We start from the raw sequence: 19,410 nt of genomic DNA on the forward strand, positions 1-19,410 counted from the left end.
ATTTGATTTAAAGCAAAAGACAGTATAAGGAAAGTTACTCTGTAATTTGTTGCTGTTATTAAGAATTATACCCCTTTGATTTCCCATTTTTGTTGTTATTTATTTGAAGAATATCTTGAATATCTTGGTCTTAATACTTCACGATTATTCAATATTCACGAATATCTTGGTCTTAATACTTCACGATTATTCAAGACATTAAACGGATGATGGACACTTGTATAAACAAGTTCTGAGAGTCATGAACAGACCCATCGCCTTTCCTTGATAGGGGCACCTCAGGCAATCTGCAATAAATCGCCTTTATACCATTTTAACAGAAGGGGTAGTTTCCCTTTTCGACGTCATCCTTTCTACTAATGATGGCAAAGATGCCTTATGACGTCATAGAGGTTAACTTTCGTCATAAACGGAGATACTGGTTTTGGAGATGTCCTCTTTATGACGTCATCCATTTGTTTTTTTATTGGTTCTGCCCATTTATCGTTCATCTGTCATCCAGTGTGCACGAAAATAAGCAAGATCCACAAAGTATATACTAAGGATATATAATCATAGATGTACATGCCTATATATATATAAAGGTTTTATTATCGCAATATTTAGTGGCTTAAAACTTGCAGATTAGTAGTTGTTTTTTTTTAATTTTGTTAGGCAGATTTATCCGAAGTGTCCGTGGTCGTTTTGAAATGGCCAACACAGGAAAAATCAATTCCAGGCGAACTCTTACTTCGTCGAAACCCTATGAGAGACTAAAGGTAAGCAAACCCAAGAAGAGTTACATTCTTTTCTTATATTTTCTTTTTTTTACAATTATGTAACTTGAATTTTCTAAATCAAATAAATTTACTTATTTGCAGTAAAATAATTTTATTATCAAATTGAGATTGCATAATTTTCTGATGAGATTATTTTCTATGTTATATTTTATCAGTCACTTTGTTAGAAGGTGTTAAATTCATTGCTTTTTTAAAAATATACAAAAGATTATGTTTTGTGTTAAAAGACAAAGTAAAAAAAACAAACCAAAACATTAAATTAACAAATTATTTAAAAAAATACATTGGTAAATAAATATATATATTAGTAAAAAAAAATGTTTCTTTGTTTTTTTAAATTTTTTTTTTTTTTTCGGTTTCAGGAACTCGGTTTCATTTTGTCTTTTGGATTTCACTGAGCAAATATTGGCAGCCATGAGAGCTGATCAATATAAACACCATATTTAATATTTTATCTAATAACAAATTGTCTCCTTAATACTTGAAACGTAGTTTGTATTACAGATACAAAGAAACAAGTTTGATTCTTGTCTTTTTGTTGGTTTTTGTTTTTTGGGGGGTTATTATGTTTTGGAATTTTGAGATGAGCATTGGTAATGTGCTTTATTTTGAATTAATCAAATTACTGTTCTCATTTTTGGATGTATCATGGCACAACGGATACAAGTGCTAAGTTATACTCAATTATTAGTTTTTTAATTGCCAGAAGAGTTTTATAAAAACACGATTTTTTTTTTAAAGTGATATCCTTTCATATTGTTTTTCTTAACTTAAAAAAAAAAAAAAGTTATAAAATCTTTATAAAAATGTGACTATTATGGTCGACGCCAAATAGTCCTTCCATCAAATCAGCCACATTGTTGAATCGACCACGTCGAATCAGCCATGCTGAAACATCCCATTCTCTTTAGTGATGAAAGTATTGAAAAGATACCCAGAGAATTTAATATTTACGTAAACAATTCTGAATTTCAATCGACACTTCTGAAACAATTGCAAAAATTGACACAAAAGCTTGAATAGGGAACTACCTTTCAGTTATGTTTTGTTTTGTTTGTTTTTCCAAAAGTTATTTAATGAAAATTTTTTTCTTTTTTCTTGTTTACCCAGAAAGAAAGCATTATTTTAAAATATAAGTGTTTTTTATTATTCCTTTTTGGTTGTTTTTTCTTATTGGTATTTAAAAAGGAATTGGTTTTGTTTCATTCTTTTATTTAACACAAAGTGTGATATTATTTTCTTGTTTGCACAAAGGAGACTATTGAAAGGCAGTGGGTCCTTTTTTACTTTACACTGAAAAATACATATCAATTAAGGTTTATCAAATATTTTTTTCACAAACCCTAAGTCCAAGTGGTACATGACATTTTGTCATTGAGATTTAGAGTTAGTGGTGAATAAATTTAGTTAACATATTTTTTGTGTGCGGAAAGAAGCTTGCAAATGGAGGATGGATGTCGATATATTGGGAGAAGGCATATTTACAAAATGTTATTAGATGATGGCAAAAAAGGAAATAAAAGTTAAATTCAATTAGACAAAAAATAAAAACAAGATTGATTCAGTCGCAATATCAAGAAAGGAGAATAAAATTTTGCACAGAAGCCACATCTGGACAGAAGCCGCTCGGCGTGCCCTATCCAGCCTTGATAGAATTCAAAACTGGCTTTGAAACCTAGTAAGTGATGCCCTTTTCTCTTCCCTGCAACCGTTTTCTCATAGAAGAGACATTGTAAGCCTGTCTCTGTTCTATCATTATTTTCATGGCAAGTGCTCGATTGAACTCCAATCTATGGTATCCTTCTTACCAAACTTTCAAAAAATACACTCGACTAACTATAACTACTATATACGATCCCCCCCACTCTCTATTTGTGCCCAAATCTAAACACGGATTCAATGGACAAAGTAAAAAAATAAAAAAAGCGGATACAATGCTCCATCACCTGTTTAATTTCATCTTCGATTTTTTTGTGTCTGTGTTTCTTGCAAAGGTCAATGAAGCAGAAAATTATTTTTTTTTTTTACCTTTTTTCTGGGATAGAGGGAGTTGATGGGACATAAGCATCATTTTTTCTAAACATTTGTGCAAGAAATTTAGGAACTTGAGAGAAGGGAGATCATTACGAGTTGTTTTATTTGTTCATCAAAAAATGAAACAAAATCGAACTTTCTTACATTATTCTTATATTTTGAACATAATACTGGAAAACCGTTCAAAACGTGAGAACATCATATTTAACACTATTATAATTGTTCAAAGTGCAAAATTAATTTAATAAATTTTTCAATCGATTGAAATGAAAAGGAATCTTTCTAAATTCATGATGATGGTGGTGGTGGTGGTGGTGGTGGTGGTGGTGGTGGTGGTGATGGTGATGGTGATGATGATGATGATCATCATCATCATCATCATCATCATCATAATAAATTTTTCAATCAATTTTTATGCTGTTGCTGTTGTAGATAATTTAGTTAAACTCCTGCATAAATTTCTATGAAGATTTTGTCCCAGGATTATCTCATTTAAATGAAGGTATTCTCGTTAGTCACAACTTATTCATTAATCTGCAATATTGCAGGTTTATTAAAAAATCCTTTGAAACATATAAAACTCCCAACGATGGTCTAACATTTGGAAGGAACTCTTGTTCGCATAACACCAGAATTGCATGACACATAGAGAAGCAGGGCGTAGCAGTTGTACCTATTTACAATGCCTCCCCACGGGACAGAGTTAGACACCAGGATCGTTTTTTAACATGGAGAAAAGGTACAAAAATAAAAAATCGTCTCAGTCGTGAAGGACTACTTCTCCACCAAAAGAGAACACGAAATGGAAGTGCAGCATCTGAAGAACAGATAGTACACTTTGATCTTGGCCAAACGTAGCAGTTGTATGTCGTGGAAGATTTTGCTCAGAAAAAAGCACAGGAATGGTGTAGAATCAATGAAGACATTTTCTCTAATGATTTGCAGCATCATTATTGACACAACTAGAGGAAGACAGGTTCTAATGTCGACTCCTCCTGGATTTTAACCAGAGTCCTATTAGCCAGGTTGTAGGTTTGGTGTTGTTTAAATCTTACGCTACCACATTGACACTGGCCCTACCATGATGAAGAAGAGTCAGAATTTAGGGCACGTGTTGCTGCTACTGTTGTTGTTGTGGTTGATGATGATGATGATGATGATGATGATGATGATGATGATGATGATGAGGAGGAGGAGGAGGAGGAGGAGGAGGAGAAGAAGGAGGAGGAGACGGATGAGGAGGAGGAGACGGAGGAGGAGGAGACGGATGAGGAGGAGGAGACGGAGGAGGAGGCGGAGGAGAAGGAGGTGGACGATGACGCCGCCGCCGACAACAATGGTAATTATGATGATGATCATCATCATGATCATCATCATCTCATCAAAAAGGACTTTTATTATTTCCGTGGGAAGCATATTTTCCCAGTTCAATAAATTCAAACTTGGCATTTATTTTTTTTTCCTCCAGACAATTCTAAAGAAATTTACTGATGCACTAAAAGCCTTCTTTGTTTCAACATGGTGGGTAGATTTCATGGAAAGCCAGCCGACAGGAGAGAATTGTGTTCAAGAAGATGCGAATTCTTTGGTAAGACATTTACAAAATTTATATTCATTTCTTTTATTTGTTTTTGTGTTTAATATATTGGGTAGAAGCTAACCATTTGTAGAGATGAACCCCAAGAGACTGCTTCAATTTTCCAGCACATCCCCTACCTTACATCTGATGTATAACAAATACACTTTTATTTGTTTGTTTTTTTCTTATTTTTCTCACAAATTGTTTTCCAATCGTCTCTTTCAGTTCTGTTCATGTGATGGCGTCTGGTTCAAAAACTTCCAGATAGTTGTAAGTATCATGTTTGCTAAGTTTCTTCCTCGTCCCCTCCCCTTTTTTGGAGTTCCATAACTACTACTACTACTACTACTACTACAACACATAATCTTCTATAACTTTGATATTTATAAAAACTATTGAAATATTATCGCAAGTTTGATTGTAACATTTGGGATGATAACAAAAAGTCACCATAAATTATTTAATCATGTCAATGAGTCAATTTCTTTTCCAATTTTGCAAAAGGCTTGCCTGTTAGGAACAATGAGAGTGTTAAGGTATACTTTCAATGTCTTGTCAAAAGGAATAGACCTGATGTTCAAGAAAAAAATTCAACTAAAATCATCCAAAAGTTGAGTCAACTCTGAAATAATAATAATAATAATAATAATAATAATAATAATAATAATAATAATAATAATAATAATAATAATAATAATAATAATAATAATAATAATAATAATAATAATAATAATAATAATAATAATAATAATAATAATAATAATAATAATAATAATAATAATAATAATAATAATAATAATAATAATAATAATAATAATAATAATAATAATAATAATAATAATAATAATAATAATAATAATAATAATAATAATAATAATAATAATAATAATAATAATAATAATAATAATAATAATAATAATAATAATAATAATAATAATAATAATAATAATAATAATAATAATAATAATAATAATAATAATAATAATAATAATAATAATAATAATAATAATAATAATAATAATAATAATAATAATAATAATAATAATAATAATAATAATAATAATAATAATAATAATAATAATAATAATAATAATAATAATAATAATAATAATAATAATAATAATAATAATAATAATAATAATAATAATAATAATAATAATAATAATAATAATAATAATAATAATAATAATAATAATAATAATAATAATAATAATAATAATAATAATAATAATAATAATAATAATAATAATAATAATAATAATAATAATAATAATAATAATAATAATAATAATAATAATAATAATAATAATAATAATAATAATAATAATAATAATAATAATAATAATAATAATAATAATAATAATAATAATAATAATAATAATAATAATAATAATAATAATAATAATAATAATAATAATAATAATAATAATAATAATAATAATAATAATAATAATAATAATAATAATAATAATAATAATAATAATAATAATAATAATAATAATAATAATAATAATAATAATAATAATAATAATAATAATAATAATAATAATAATAATAATAATAATAATAATAATAATAATAATAATAATAATAATAATAATAATAATAATAATAATAATAATAATAATAATAATAATAATAATAATAATAATAATAATAATAATAATAATAATAATAATAATAATAATAATAATAATAATAATAATAATAATAATAATAATAATAATAATAATAATAATAATAATAATAATAATAATAATAATAATAATAATAATAATAATAATAATAATAATAATAATAATAATAATAATAATAATAATAATAATAATAATAATAATAATAATAATAATAATAATAATAATAATAATAATAATAATAATAATAATAATAATAATAATAATAATAATAATAATAATAATAATAATAATAATAATAATAATAATAATAATAATAATAATAATAATAATAATAATAATAAATAATAATAATAATAATAATAATAATAATAAAAAAAAAAAAAAAAAAAAAAAAAAAAAAAAATAATAATAATAATAATAATAATAAATAATAAATAATAATAATGTAAGGAAGAAGAAACAGATATAAAACAATTCAGTTCGGATGGTGGTGGTGGGAGGTGTTAGGTCCATTAGATTCCTCACATCTGATTAGTACACCAACGCCAAGTTGTTTCTTTTCTACATTCACTTTGATCTTTTTATAAAAATATGATCTTGTTTCATTTTCTTAGAACCCTGAATCCAATGCAAGTGATGGTGAATCAGTACATCCGCATCCTGCAAACACTGATCATGTCTTACTTACTCATGAAGTGCAGGACAACCCGGACGCAGCTGAATCAGGATTATCTGTTGATCCCAACGTTTCTATGAATAATGGTAAATAATTTTTCTTTTATTTTAATTTTCATACAAAATATTCAATATGTATTCTCCGTTCTTGTGTTTTTATCTTTCATTTAAAGCAGTCTGCATTCTTTCCAATAAATAATATTTTATGATAATATGAATATAAACTTGCTTTTGACTGAAGAAAAAAACACATATATCTAAATATATATATTGATAATTTATAACATTTAATATTTCACTGGGTGTAAATTGAATGATGTCATCTCATGTAACTATCAATGAATGACGGTTACAATATTCTTTTTTATTAATATATTTTATTATAATTTAATTATCATTGTGGATCCATTTCAATATCGTTTTTTGTATATGTGATAACTCCAGCCCTATTATTCAAAATGTACATATGAAGCTTTTCTCCTTCATTATTTTCTGTTTTAAATAAAGAAATGTTTGTTTTAAATTTTCAGCTGAATTTCATCAATCTGAATCAATGAACAGAAAGAATGATTTACTTGTGAAATATTTCATGGTAAGCAGATTTACTCGTTCTTTTTGATGAATTCCCACTTGATAAGTTGGAATGAGGGAGTATCTATTAACTGCAATAAGTTTTTCCCATAAATAATCGATTCATTTAAGCAGTTAAATTAGTTCTCTTTTAGCAAAATTCCTTATTAACATAACTGACAAAAATATATTTAGTACAAGGCTTAAAGTTTTTGTATAATGTCAGTTGGCCATAAAAAAGAATATAGAAAAGAAGGAACACAATCTTTGTTTTCTAAGTCAGTTAACTAAAACACGAGACAAACATTTAATGAAATCCTTCGTTTGTAAATAGAAATTGTGTTTTACGCAGTATTAGAAAGAAAACAAGCGGGATAACTCTGTGGTATAAGATGTTTTGTAATATTGACAGATTTTCATACATTTTCTTTTTCTTGATTCAAATAGACAAGTTCAGAAATACGATGTTATTAAGTTTTATTGTAGATTTCCATTTAATCTTTAACCGGATAAACCCCCACTTTTTTAATTTATTACATTATAAAAGATTTTGATTAAATAGACATTTATAATGTTTATAAAAATAAGAGAATATAGCATTCTTCTATGTAATTATCTATTTAAATTGTCTCCCTTGTTCATAAAATACAAGTATTCATTATTATAAATATTAAATATTAAGTAAAATATCTTTATTTGAATATTATCATAATCATAAAATGTTATTAAGTAAAATATCTTTATTTGAATATTATTATAATCATAAAATGTTATTAAGTAAAATATCTTTATTTGAATATTATTATAATCATAAAATGTTATTACGTAAAATATCTTTATTTGAATATTATTATAATCATAAAATGTTATTAAGTAAAATATCTTTATTTGAATATTATTATAATCATAAAATGTTATTAAGTAAAATATCTTTATTTGAATATTATTATAATCATAAAATGTTATTAAGTAAAATATCTTTATTTGAATATTATTATAATCATAAAATGTTATTAAGTAAAATATCTTTATTTGAATATTATTATAATCATAAAATGTTATTAAGTAAAATATCTTTATTTGAATATTATTATAATCATAAAATGTTATTAAGTAAAATATCTTTATTTGAATATTATTATAATCATAAAATGTTATTAAGTAAAATATCTTTATTTGAATATTATTATAATCATAAAATGTTATTAAGTAAAATATCTTTATTTGAATATTATTATAATCATAAAATGTTATTAAGTAAAATATCTTTATTTGAATATTATTATAATCATAAAATGTTATTAAGTAAAATATCTTTATTTGAATATTATTATAATCATAAAATGTTATTAAGTAAAATATCTTTATTTGAATATTATTATAATCATAAAATGTTATTAAATAAAATATCTTTATTTGAATATTATTATAATCATAAAATGTTATTAAGTAAAATATCTTTATTTGAATATTATTATCACCTTGAAATTCAAATGAAGAACTAATGTAAAATGATGATACTAAGAAAGAAAGAAAGAAAAAACGAAAAAAAAAAAATGAATGAAAGAAAATGATTTTATTCATAGCAGTCAATAGATCAACCATTTCTTTTGCTCTGTGAAAATATTTTGCAAATATAATTTAAATTTTTAGATACGTTATTTAACTCTTTTCTATGTAATATTCTTTTTACAACGCGTAGACAACTAAATGATATTAAAAATAATTAGAATTTTATGAGTTAATGTCATGTAATATTTAAAGATATAAGTCAATGAAATTAATTTTCAAAATTTATCTATTTTTAATCTCCTGTGTTTTTTTATACTAATTAAACATATATTGTGTTGGTAACTAATCTATATAATTATAAACTTAAATAAGCTTGTAACGAGGGATGAAACCCACTTTCTGGTTTATGACATCTGGTTGCGCATGCGCGCATAAACATTAACCTATAACAACATAAACAAATAAACACAAATCGCTTCTTTTGCAGATTTTGACCTGTGCACTGAAATATTAACGTTATTATTTCGAAATTATTATTTAACATGGGAAGAGTGGGGGTGTTTTGCAACTATTCTTTATTACAACTATACTGTCGTTACTTTCTTACTACTAAACAACTTTAACCCGTTGACAAACATAAAAACAATTGTAGTAAAGCAAGACTACTACTACTACTACTACTACTACTCTCTATCCATCTCTTTTCCTTCCTTCCTTCCTTCCTTCTGTTTTTATTTTTTGTTTACATTTCTACATACAAAATAGTTGTGTGAGAACGGTGATTTTTTGACACATTTAATAATCTGTTTCAATATTAGTTTTTTTTTATTTTATTTATTTAGGTTTTATTTTTTTGTTTCAGGTTTTATTAATTATTTTTTTTTTTTATATTTTAAGTTTGTATAACTTGGTTGAAGGATTCCAATATGGGTTTTTCATTTTTATATTTATCATCGGTACGTTCATGTGCGTTTTTGCTGCTAAATGACTTTCGTCTGCATTCGATTCGTAGGAAAATCCTGTTTAATTTTCGATTTTTGAGCGATTATTCGGAAAAATAGGTAACTACACGAATAGTGAGGACTTTTTTTTTTCATGTTTGAGTGATCCGGCCATGAGTTTTTATTTTAATATACTTTCATAGAAATGTTTCTGTTATGTCAAAAAGAAACTATTTTCTTTACGTCAAACATGTCACGCTCATACATGAATTCCATAGCTAATATAACATACTGACCCAACGGGTCACAGGTAGTCTAGACTAATTCTAAAACCCTAAACTCACTTCAATACAAACATGCAGTTTTGTTTCAATTAGATGGGGAAGGGATTAAGATAGATGAACATGTAGCAGCTGACACCCACTACATCACAGGCAGAGACTACTTCTCATGACTTTGAGATTTGAAATCCATTTCTCCCTGGCTTGTTTAATCACAAGTCAGCTCTCGATCACGTGACAGAGTATATAAAAGGCAAAATCTGTAACCATTAATTCTCTTTCTCGCTGCTTTGCCCAAAAGCACACATCGACTGGGGCTTCGGCCCCAGGCTGAACGTGAGTACTACAAGCTAGCTATGACTCTCTCCTAACTACCATTTCTTTCCACGTGCTGTACCCACACGAACTGCATCATTCTACAGGACTACCCAAACGAACATTCTTTGTCATGCTAAAGAACTCACACTCACGCACGGCAACACGGCAACACTCTGAAGACGTTGCCCTTTCTTTCTCTTTTAATAGGCTTCCTTTACACATGTAAACGGAACTGAACTGTTCTCTTCTTCAACCAGCCGGCATGATATTAATTCTATCTTTAAACACATTGAACACTTTTCTCTCTTTTTCAACGAACTCTCTTTTCATGACTACTACAAGCGAGCACGAATAATGAACTCTCTTATTTTTTTTTTTTTACACAGTGATCACCACTTATCAAGGCCCGGAAGCCACTCAGGGATAAGGGTTATTGCAAGTACATTACATTAGTGTGGAGATTTGATGGAGTGTTTACTTAAGGGGGCGGTTCATTAGGAATTTGTTAACATTGGACTTGGAGACATCCAAGTTGTAGTCCAGTGGGAAGCAGGCAGACGGAACAGATTTCCACAGGCGTGCAGTTCTAAGAAAGTAGCTTTGCTCATGGAATCCGCGTTTTGATTTAGGCACAGATATAGAGTGGGGGAAATTTTTCACAGTGGATTCAGCTAGACGGGTGTTTTTCGTGAAAGATTGGCGACGGGGGACCAGAGATTGGAGTTCAGACGAGCACCTGCCATGGAAATAATGATAAAACAAGGATAGACTCGCAACGTCTCTTCTGTGGGAGAGAGGTTGCAGGGTAGAGAAAAGGGCATCCCCCACTAAGCCACGAAGTCTATTTTGTACTCTGTCAAGGCAGGATAGGCTGTTTTTAGCAGCTCCTGCCCAGATATGGCAACAGTATTCCATCCTTGGACGTACTTGACTTTTATATAGATAGAGAATTGCATCAGTAGTGAGATATCTTCTGGAGCGGTAGAAGGATCCCACCATCTTTCCAGTGACCTTGGCAACAGACTTGATGTACGTGACAAATAAAGTTTATATATATAATATTCCTTAATTGGAATTCATTTTTGAGATGAGCATTTTATATTAATTTATTTTTATTTCGGACTATTATTCTCATCTTTATTAGTTGTTGTTTTTTGATCTTTTATTGGTTTTTGTTTATTCACGTTTCGGCCAACTATTGCTCTGGCCTTCGTCAGGTGTTAACCGCGACGGATAGGAACTTCGAATCCCCTAACTGCATTCTCAGCCATCACTGCCATCCGTAGTTGTTGTTGTCTCACCACATTTTGACGAAGGCCAGAGGACTAGTTGGCCGAAACGTTGTGAATAAACAAAAACCAATAAAAGATCAAAAACAACAACTAATAAAGATGAGAATAATAGTCCGAAATAAAAATAAATTAATACAAACAAAGTTGTTTATTAAATGTTTAAATGAGACTTCTTTTCATTGTCTTTATTATTAACTAAAAATATATTTTCAATAATTATCTACATAAAAATCCGGTAAAAATTGAAATAATTGCAATGATTATTTCTTCCATTTTCCAGGATGAGTCAAGTGATCCAATGTCAGTGATGCCTATATATGATCATTTTTCCGGAATTAGTAATAACCGCCGATCTCCACAAGAATGTGTTCGTTTTGTGACAAAGGAAGAACGTCCTCAAACGCATGTAAGTAACTGATCACATCATCATCTTTTTTCGAGTAGATTAACTTAACCTTTTGTCACACCACCATGTTCTATTAAAACAAGATATCTTTCAATAGTATTTACACACATGCATAAAATTAGGTGTGTGTGGATATGTTTATATATTTACATGTACCTTATTTATTTTTAAAATAATTAACTGATCATTATGAAATTTGAAACACAAGGGCGGGGCATAATGAGTCTAATATGGGTTATATTTGTTTTTATGCAAAGGAGATAAAATGGGGATAGAAGCCTTTGTCAGGATTCAAATGATCTGATTTTTGTGAAATACATTAATAGATAGGAGACGTAAATTAATAAATATTATCCAAGTTTCATTTTCAGATAAATATGTGTGTGTGTGTGTGTGTGTGTGTGTGTGTGTGTGTGTGTGTGTGTGTGTGTGTGTGATTGTCTTTATGTTTTATCATTTTTGTTTCTTTGTTTATGATTCAATCTATCTGATTGTTTGTCTTTTTGTCAAATTTTGTAAATTCCTCACTGATAATTTGTTAAATAATTGATTTTATAACTTTTTAGATTTATTAGCTTTCATGAATAATTTATTAGTTTTTCCAGTTTTATTATTCCAACTTATTTTGTAAATTGTTCTTTATATTTCTAAGTTATAAAATAAGTCCAATTTTAAACACTGCTAATTCGCTTAAGCATTTGGACAATGTCAAAACATTGTCAATTCACTACCCTCATAGCAGTAGCGAAATATCATAATAGTTTGAAGCACCGACTGTTGTTTGGGCGGTCGAGTTTCGTTCTTGGCTTCAGGTAGTTGCTTGTCTAGCCGCATTGGTGAGTTGTGATACAGCGACTATATAGATTTAATTTCTGTTTTCTTTATGTAAATATAGTCATATCATGTTACAATTTGCAGATCGTTTCAATCATTACTGATCTCATCAAGCAAGAAAAACTTTTTTTTAATTTTAAAGGAGGAAATATTTTGCCATGTCTTTAAAAAAAAGTTTTTCAATTTTTTTAAATTTTCAAATTTTTTTCTGGCCTGATGAGATCAATAATAATCAAAACGGTCTGCACATCATAGCAAGATATGACTGTATTTACATAAAGAAAATAAAAATTACAAATTTGCTCTTTTTTGATTGAGCACTATCAACGACCCTTGCTGAAATTCAATGATTCTAATCTTTCTAATATTTCAAATATTTTCAACTTGGAATATATATACATATATATATATATATATATATATATATATATATATATATATATATATATATATATATATATATATATATATGCACAGTTATTATTCAATTTATTCAAGAAACCAATTATTTTTTTCAACTTTTTTTTCAGAAATATTCAGTTTTCAGAGATTTCACCAATACCCTTCTACAATTCACAGTAAGTTCAATAAATTCTCTTTTGATTTGAACAACATTTCTATTACTCATGAATCTATAATTTCTGTTCAATTTGTCATGTAATAAAATTCATGGTTTTTAAGTAAAAAAATAAAAAAATTATTTTTCAATTCTTCATGAAATCTTAAGTTTTTTAGTTGCATTGAAATAATAAATCCAGAAATACATTTGAAATATTCATTAGATTTAATTTTGTTTCCAATTACAGTGATATGTTTCACTGGTAATGTATTTAAAAAAATGCTCGTATTGAAAATCTGTCAATCGTATTGTTCGCTTCATACAAAAACTATAATGATAAAGATATTCAACTAAAAAGTCGTATTTTTATTTAATTTTGCATTAGTTTGCATATTTTGTATTTCTATGTTGCTTTGTATTTTATGTCATCAGAATAATAGGAAAACTAAACTTTCATTTAATACCACCCGAATAAGGGCGAGGCCAGTATAAATTAATTAATATACAAGATGAGGTTTAATAGCATATGTAATCTTCAGAAATATTATTTCTTTTTAACCATTAAAAAAAAAAAAACATCATTCATTGTAACAAAAGCAAGGTAAAGATTATTGGTTTTTGAAACTCTACATCCTGATCATTATTTACATTTTATGAATATTTTTAAATAATGGATAAATTTAACAGAAAATAAAATACAATTCTGGAATCCAAAATCAACTTGTATTTTTAGGAAGCTTAAATTTCACAAACAGTTTTATTCTTGGAAGAACTTTCCTTGGCTGTGGGATCGAATATTGAGCATATCTTTATCACAGTATATTTTAATCTACCATTACTGAACATTAGACACAAATAGCATTTATTATGTATATTACGTGTAAGAAAAAATCATTGAAATTAAATCAAGTAATTGTTTTCATAACGAGATAAGGAGATGAGAAGAATAACTGGTTCTTAAAATTCTGTGATTTAACAACATAGATTAAAAAGTATCGCAGGAATGTGTCTTCTTATTTTCCTCCAGTTCATTTTTAAGAAAATCGATAGAATTGTAAACAGTTTAAAAGATTATATCTTTGAAAAGACCAGCATTTTAGAAATGAACGAAATGCAATGAATTTTTTTCTCTCGTTTGTCAGCTTCCACCTTCAAAGGAGACCATATATGACTATCTTATTGCATTTGAGATGAAGCGAAAATTCGCAGATACTGTCTTTGGATTGTCGGCAAAGAATGGATGTGAAAAAATATCTGTAAGTAATTAATCATATTATCACTGTTTTCACACGTGACCTTTTATCAAACTTCATTATTTTTTGTTCAATCAAAACACCTTTGCATAATGTGTCAGGTTTGTAATTACCTTCATAAATAATCGATTCCTATACTTTTTAAAGCATTACATAAAAGCTTTGAATAAAAAAAATGCAAAAATAAAAATAAAGAGTACAGTTTAAATTCCTGGAAGGAGAAAAGAAATTAACATTAACCTATCGCAGACTAAGCACCTACATAATCCGACTTTTAAAAAGATTATAATGACAAAAGAGAATTCATTTATATAAGGATGCAAAAAAAAAGATCATTAACTACAGTTGTTAAATAGAAATAGACTTAGCAATTGCATAAGCCGATTTCGCAAAAGTCTTCAATTTTAAAACAGAATTTAATTACATACGGATGAAAAGAGAAAACATTAACTCAGATTTTGTAAATGGAAAACGGGGATCATCAGCTGCTTACTATTTAGCTGTTTCGGAGATTTAAAAACAGGACAGCTGTTAAATACATGGCTCTCCAGTAGATAATACCACTTCCCCATATATATATATATATATATAATATATATATATATATATATATATATATATATATATATATATATATATATATATATATATATATATATATATATATATCATTTAAAACCCCATATATATATAATTTTCATTTACAAACTATCAAGCTATAAAGGGTTTTATTTTCCGATAATTAAATAACTTTAAGTTTGATAATTTTTGTTTCTTTGTTTATGATTCAATCTTTTTGATCGTTTGTCTTTTTGTAAAGTTTTGTAAATTTCTCACTGATTAATTTGTTAAATACTTTATTGATTTTATAAACTTTTTAGATTAAATAAAAAATTAAATAATTATAAATAAAAATTAAATTTTTAGTTTTTTTTTCTATTTATTATTTCAACTTATTTTGTAAATTGTTCTTATTTTATTTGAACAACATTTCTATTTCACATTTATCTACAATTTCTGAACAATTTGTCAAATAAAATTTTTGACTCTTAATTACAAAAAATGAATGTATATTTTTCATGCCGCATGAAAAATTCCCAAATCATTACACTTAGTTTAATCTTAATTGGATTAAAATGATTTATCAGTAAAATATATCTATATTTATCTATATAAATACATGTCAATAATAAGCAAATTTCATTAAATATCCTCCGAATAAATGATTATAATTTATTTCATTAATAGTTCTTATTAATGTTTGATATTACTTTTCAGCAGGAGTCACTTAAACTCAAGACAAAGTATACCTTTCCAAGGAGGCACAAGAAAAATTCAGTTCATCTTGATACAAACTATCATTTACTCAGGATGACACAGGAAGAGTCAGTTCAACGTGAGACATATTCTTTTCATTCAAAGATGCCACGGACCGAGTCAGTTGAAGTTGAGACAAATTCTACCTTACCAGAGATGCCCAAGAAAAATTCAACTCAACTCAAGAAAAACTTTCTGTTGCTAGAGAAGCCAAAGAAAAAGTCGGTAGAAATTGAGGAAAATTCTATTTTCTCGAAGAGAACCATTAAAAAGGCTGTTCGAAAAAATAAAAATTTTACTTTGCCTAAAGTGCCAGAGAAAATGTCGTCTCAAACCGAGGCAAAATCTATTTCATCAGAGCTACCAAAGAAATTGTCGGTTAAGATTGAGACAAAAGCTATTTTGTCAGAAAAGCATAGGAAAAGGTCAGCTCAACGTGAGTTAAACTCTTTTGTGCCAGAGAAGCAACAGAAAACGTCAATTAATATCGAGAAAACTTCTATTTCCCCTGAGAAAACAATAAAAAAAGCGATTCGAAAAAAGAAAAAAATTATATTGCCAAAAGTACCCGAGAAAACGTTATCTCAAACTGAGACAAAATCTATTTTGTCAGAGGTGCCAAAGAAAATGGCAGTTCAGCTTGAGACAAAAGCTACTTTGTCAGAGAAGCCCATTGAAGAGCCAGCTCAACTTGATGAAAACTCTTTTGGACCAGAGAAGCTACAGGAAACGTCACATAATATCGAGAAAACTTCTATTTCGCCTGAAAAAACAATAAAAAAAGCAATTCGAAAGAAGAAAAAAATTATATTGCCAAAAGTACCTGAGAAAACGTTATCTCAAGCTGAGACAAAATCTATTTTGTCAGAGGTGCCAAAGAAAATGGCAGCTCAGCTTGAGACAAAAGCTACTTTGTCAGAGAAGCCCATTGAAGAGCCAGCTCAACTTGAGGCAAACTCTTTTGGACCAGAGAAGCTACAGGAAACGTCAACTAATATCGAGAAAACTTCTATTTCCCCTGTGAGAACAATAAAAAAAGCAATTCGAAAGAAGAAAAAAATTATATTGCCAAAAATATCTGAGAAAACGTTATCTCAAACTGAGACAAAATCTATTTTGTCAGAGGTGCCAAAGAAAATGGCAGCTCAGCTTGAGACAAAAGCTACTTTGTCAGAGAAGCCCATTGAAGAGCCAGCTCAACTTGAGTCAAACTCTTTTGGACCAGAGAAGCTACAGGAAACGTCAACTAATATCGAGAAAACTTCTATTTCCCCTGTGAGAACAATAAAAAAAGCAATTCGAAAGAAGAAAAAAATTATTTTGCCAAAAATATCTGAGAAAACGTTATCTCAAACTGAGACAAAATCTATTTTGTCAGAGGTGCCAAAGAAAATGGCAGCTCAGCTTGAGACAAAAGCTACTTTGTCAGAGAAGCCCATTGAAGAGCCAGCTCAACTTGAGGCAAACTCTTTTGGACCAGAGAAGCTACAGGAAACGTCAACTAATATCGAGAAAACTTCTATTTCCCCTGTGAGAACAATAAAAAAAGCAATTCGAAAGAAGAAAAAAATTATATTGCCAAAAATATCTGAGAAAACGTTTCCTCAAGCTGAGACAAAATCTATTTTGTCAGAGGTGCCAAAGAAAATGGCAGCTCAGCTTGAGACAAAAGCTACTTTGTCAGAGAAGCCCATTGAAGAGCCAGCTCAACTTGAGGCAAACTCTTTTGGACCAGAGAAGCTACAGGAAACGTCAACTAATATCGAGAAAACTTCTATTTCCCCTGTGAGAACAATAAAAAAAGCAATTCGAAAGAAGAAAAAAATTATATTGCCAAAAATATCTGAGAAAACGTTTCCTCAAGCTGAGACAAAATCTATTTTGTCAGAGGTGCCAAAGAAAATGGCAGCTCAGCTTGAGACAAAAGCTACTTTGTCAGAGAAGCCCATTGAAGAGCCAGCTCAACTTGAGGCAAACTCTTTTGGACCAGAGAAGCTACAGGAAACGTCAACTAATATCGAGAAAACTTCTATTTCCCCTGTGAGAACAATAAAAAAAGCAATTCGAAAGAAGAAAAAAATTATATTGCCAAAAATATCTGAGAAAACGTTATCTCAAACTGAGACAAAATCTATTTTGTCAGAGGTGCCAAAGAAAATGGCAGCTCAGCTTGAGACAAAAGCTACTTTGTCAGAGAAGCCCATTGAAGAGCCAGCTCAACTTGAGGCAAACTCTTTTGGACCAGAGAAGCTACAGGAAACGTCAACTAATATCGAGAAAACTTCTATTTCCCCTGTGAGAACAATAAAAAAAGCAATTCGAAAGAAGAAAAAAATTATATTGCCAAAAATATCTGAGAAAACGTTTCCTCAAGCTGAGACAAAATCTATTTTGTCAGAGGTGCCAAAGAAAATGGCAGCTCAGCTTGAGACAAAAGCTACTTTGTCAGAGAAGCCCATTGAAGAGACAGCTCAACTTGAGGCAAACTCTTTTGGACCAGAGAAGCTACAGGAAACGTCAACTAATATCGAGAAAACTTCTATTTCCCCTGTGAGAACAATAAAAAAAGCAATTCGAAAGAAGAAAAAAATTATATTGCCAAAAATATCTGAGAAAACGTTTCCTCAAGCTGAGACAAAATCTATTTTGTCAGAGGTGCCAAAGAAAATGGCAGCTCAGCTTGAGACAAAAGCTACTTTGTCAGAGAAGCCCATTGAAGAGACAGCTCAACTTGAGGCAAACTCTTTTGGACCAGAGAAGCTACAGGAAACGTCAACTAATATCGAGAAAACTTCTATTTCCCCTGTGAGAACAATAAAAAAAGCAATTCGAAAGAAGAAAAAAATTATATTGCCAAAAATATCTGAGAAAACGTTTCCTCAAGCTGAGACAAAATCTATTTTGTCAGAGGTGCCAAAGAAAATGGCAGCTCAGCTTGAGACAAAAGCTACTTTGTCAGAGAAGCCCATTGAAGAGACAGCTCAACTTGAGGCAAACTCTTTTGGACCAGAGAAGCTACAGGAAACGTCAACTAATATCGAGAAAACTTCTATTTCCCCTGTGAGAACAATAAAAAAAGCAATTCGAAAGAAGAAAAAAATTATATTGCCAAAAATATCTGAGAAAACGTTATCTCAAACTGAGACAAAATCTATTTTGTCAGAGGTGCCAAAGAAAATGGCAGCTCAGCTTGAGACAAAAGCTACTTTGTCAGAGAAGCCCATTGAAGAGCCAGCTCAACTTGAGTCAAACTCTTTTGGACCAGAGAAGCTACAGGAAACGTCAACTAATATCGAGAAAACTTCTATTTCCCCTGTGAGAACAATAAAAAAAGCAATTCGAAAGAAGAACAAAATTATATTGCCAAAAATATCTGAGAAAACGTTTCCTCAAGCTGAGACAAAATCTATTTTGTCAGAGGTG

At 28.6% G+C, this 19,410-nt stretch overlaps 1 protein-coding gene across 1 annotated transcript; it reads left to right on the forward strand.

Moving 5' to 3' along the window:
• Positions 1–497: 497 nt before the first annotated feature.
• Positions 498–19,385, forward strand: LOC145278139 (uncharacterized). Its single transcript, XM_080130420.1, has 10 exons — positions 498–758; positions 4,282–4,401; positions 4,618–4,662; positions 6,644–6,791; positions 7,235–7,296; positions 11,899–12,024; positions 13,389–13,436; positions 14,560–14,673; positions 15,949–17,993; positions 19,382–19,385. The coding sequence occupies exons 1-10, from the start codon at positions 690–692 to the stop codon at positions 19,383–19,385; spliced, it is 2,781 nt and encodes a 926-aa protein (XP_079986546.1). The 5' UTR covers positions 498–689.
• Positions 19,386–19,410: the final 25 nt, after the last annotated feature.

Source organism: Euprymna scolopes, chromosome 6, assembly GCF_053919585.1.
Source record: "Euprymna scolopes isolate OS-2025 chromosome 6, ASM5391958v1, whole genome shotgun sequence".
NCBI lineage: Eukaryota > Metazoa > Mollusca > Cephalopoda > Sepiida > Sepiolidae > Euprymna > Euprymna scolopes.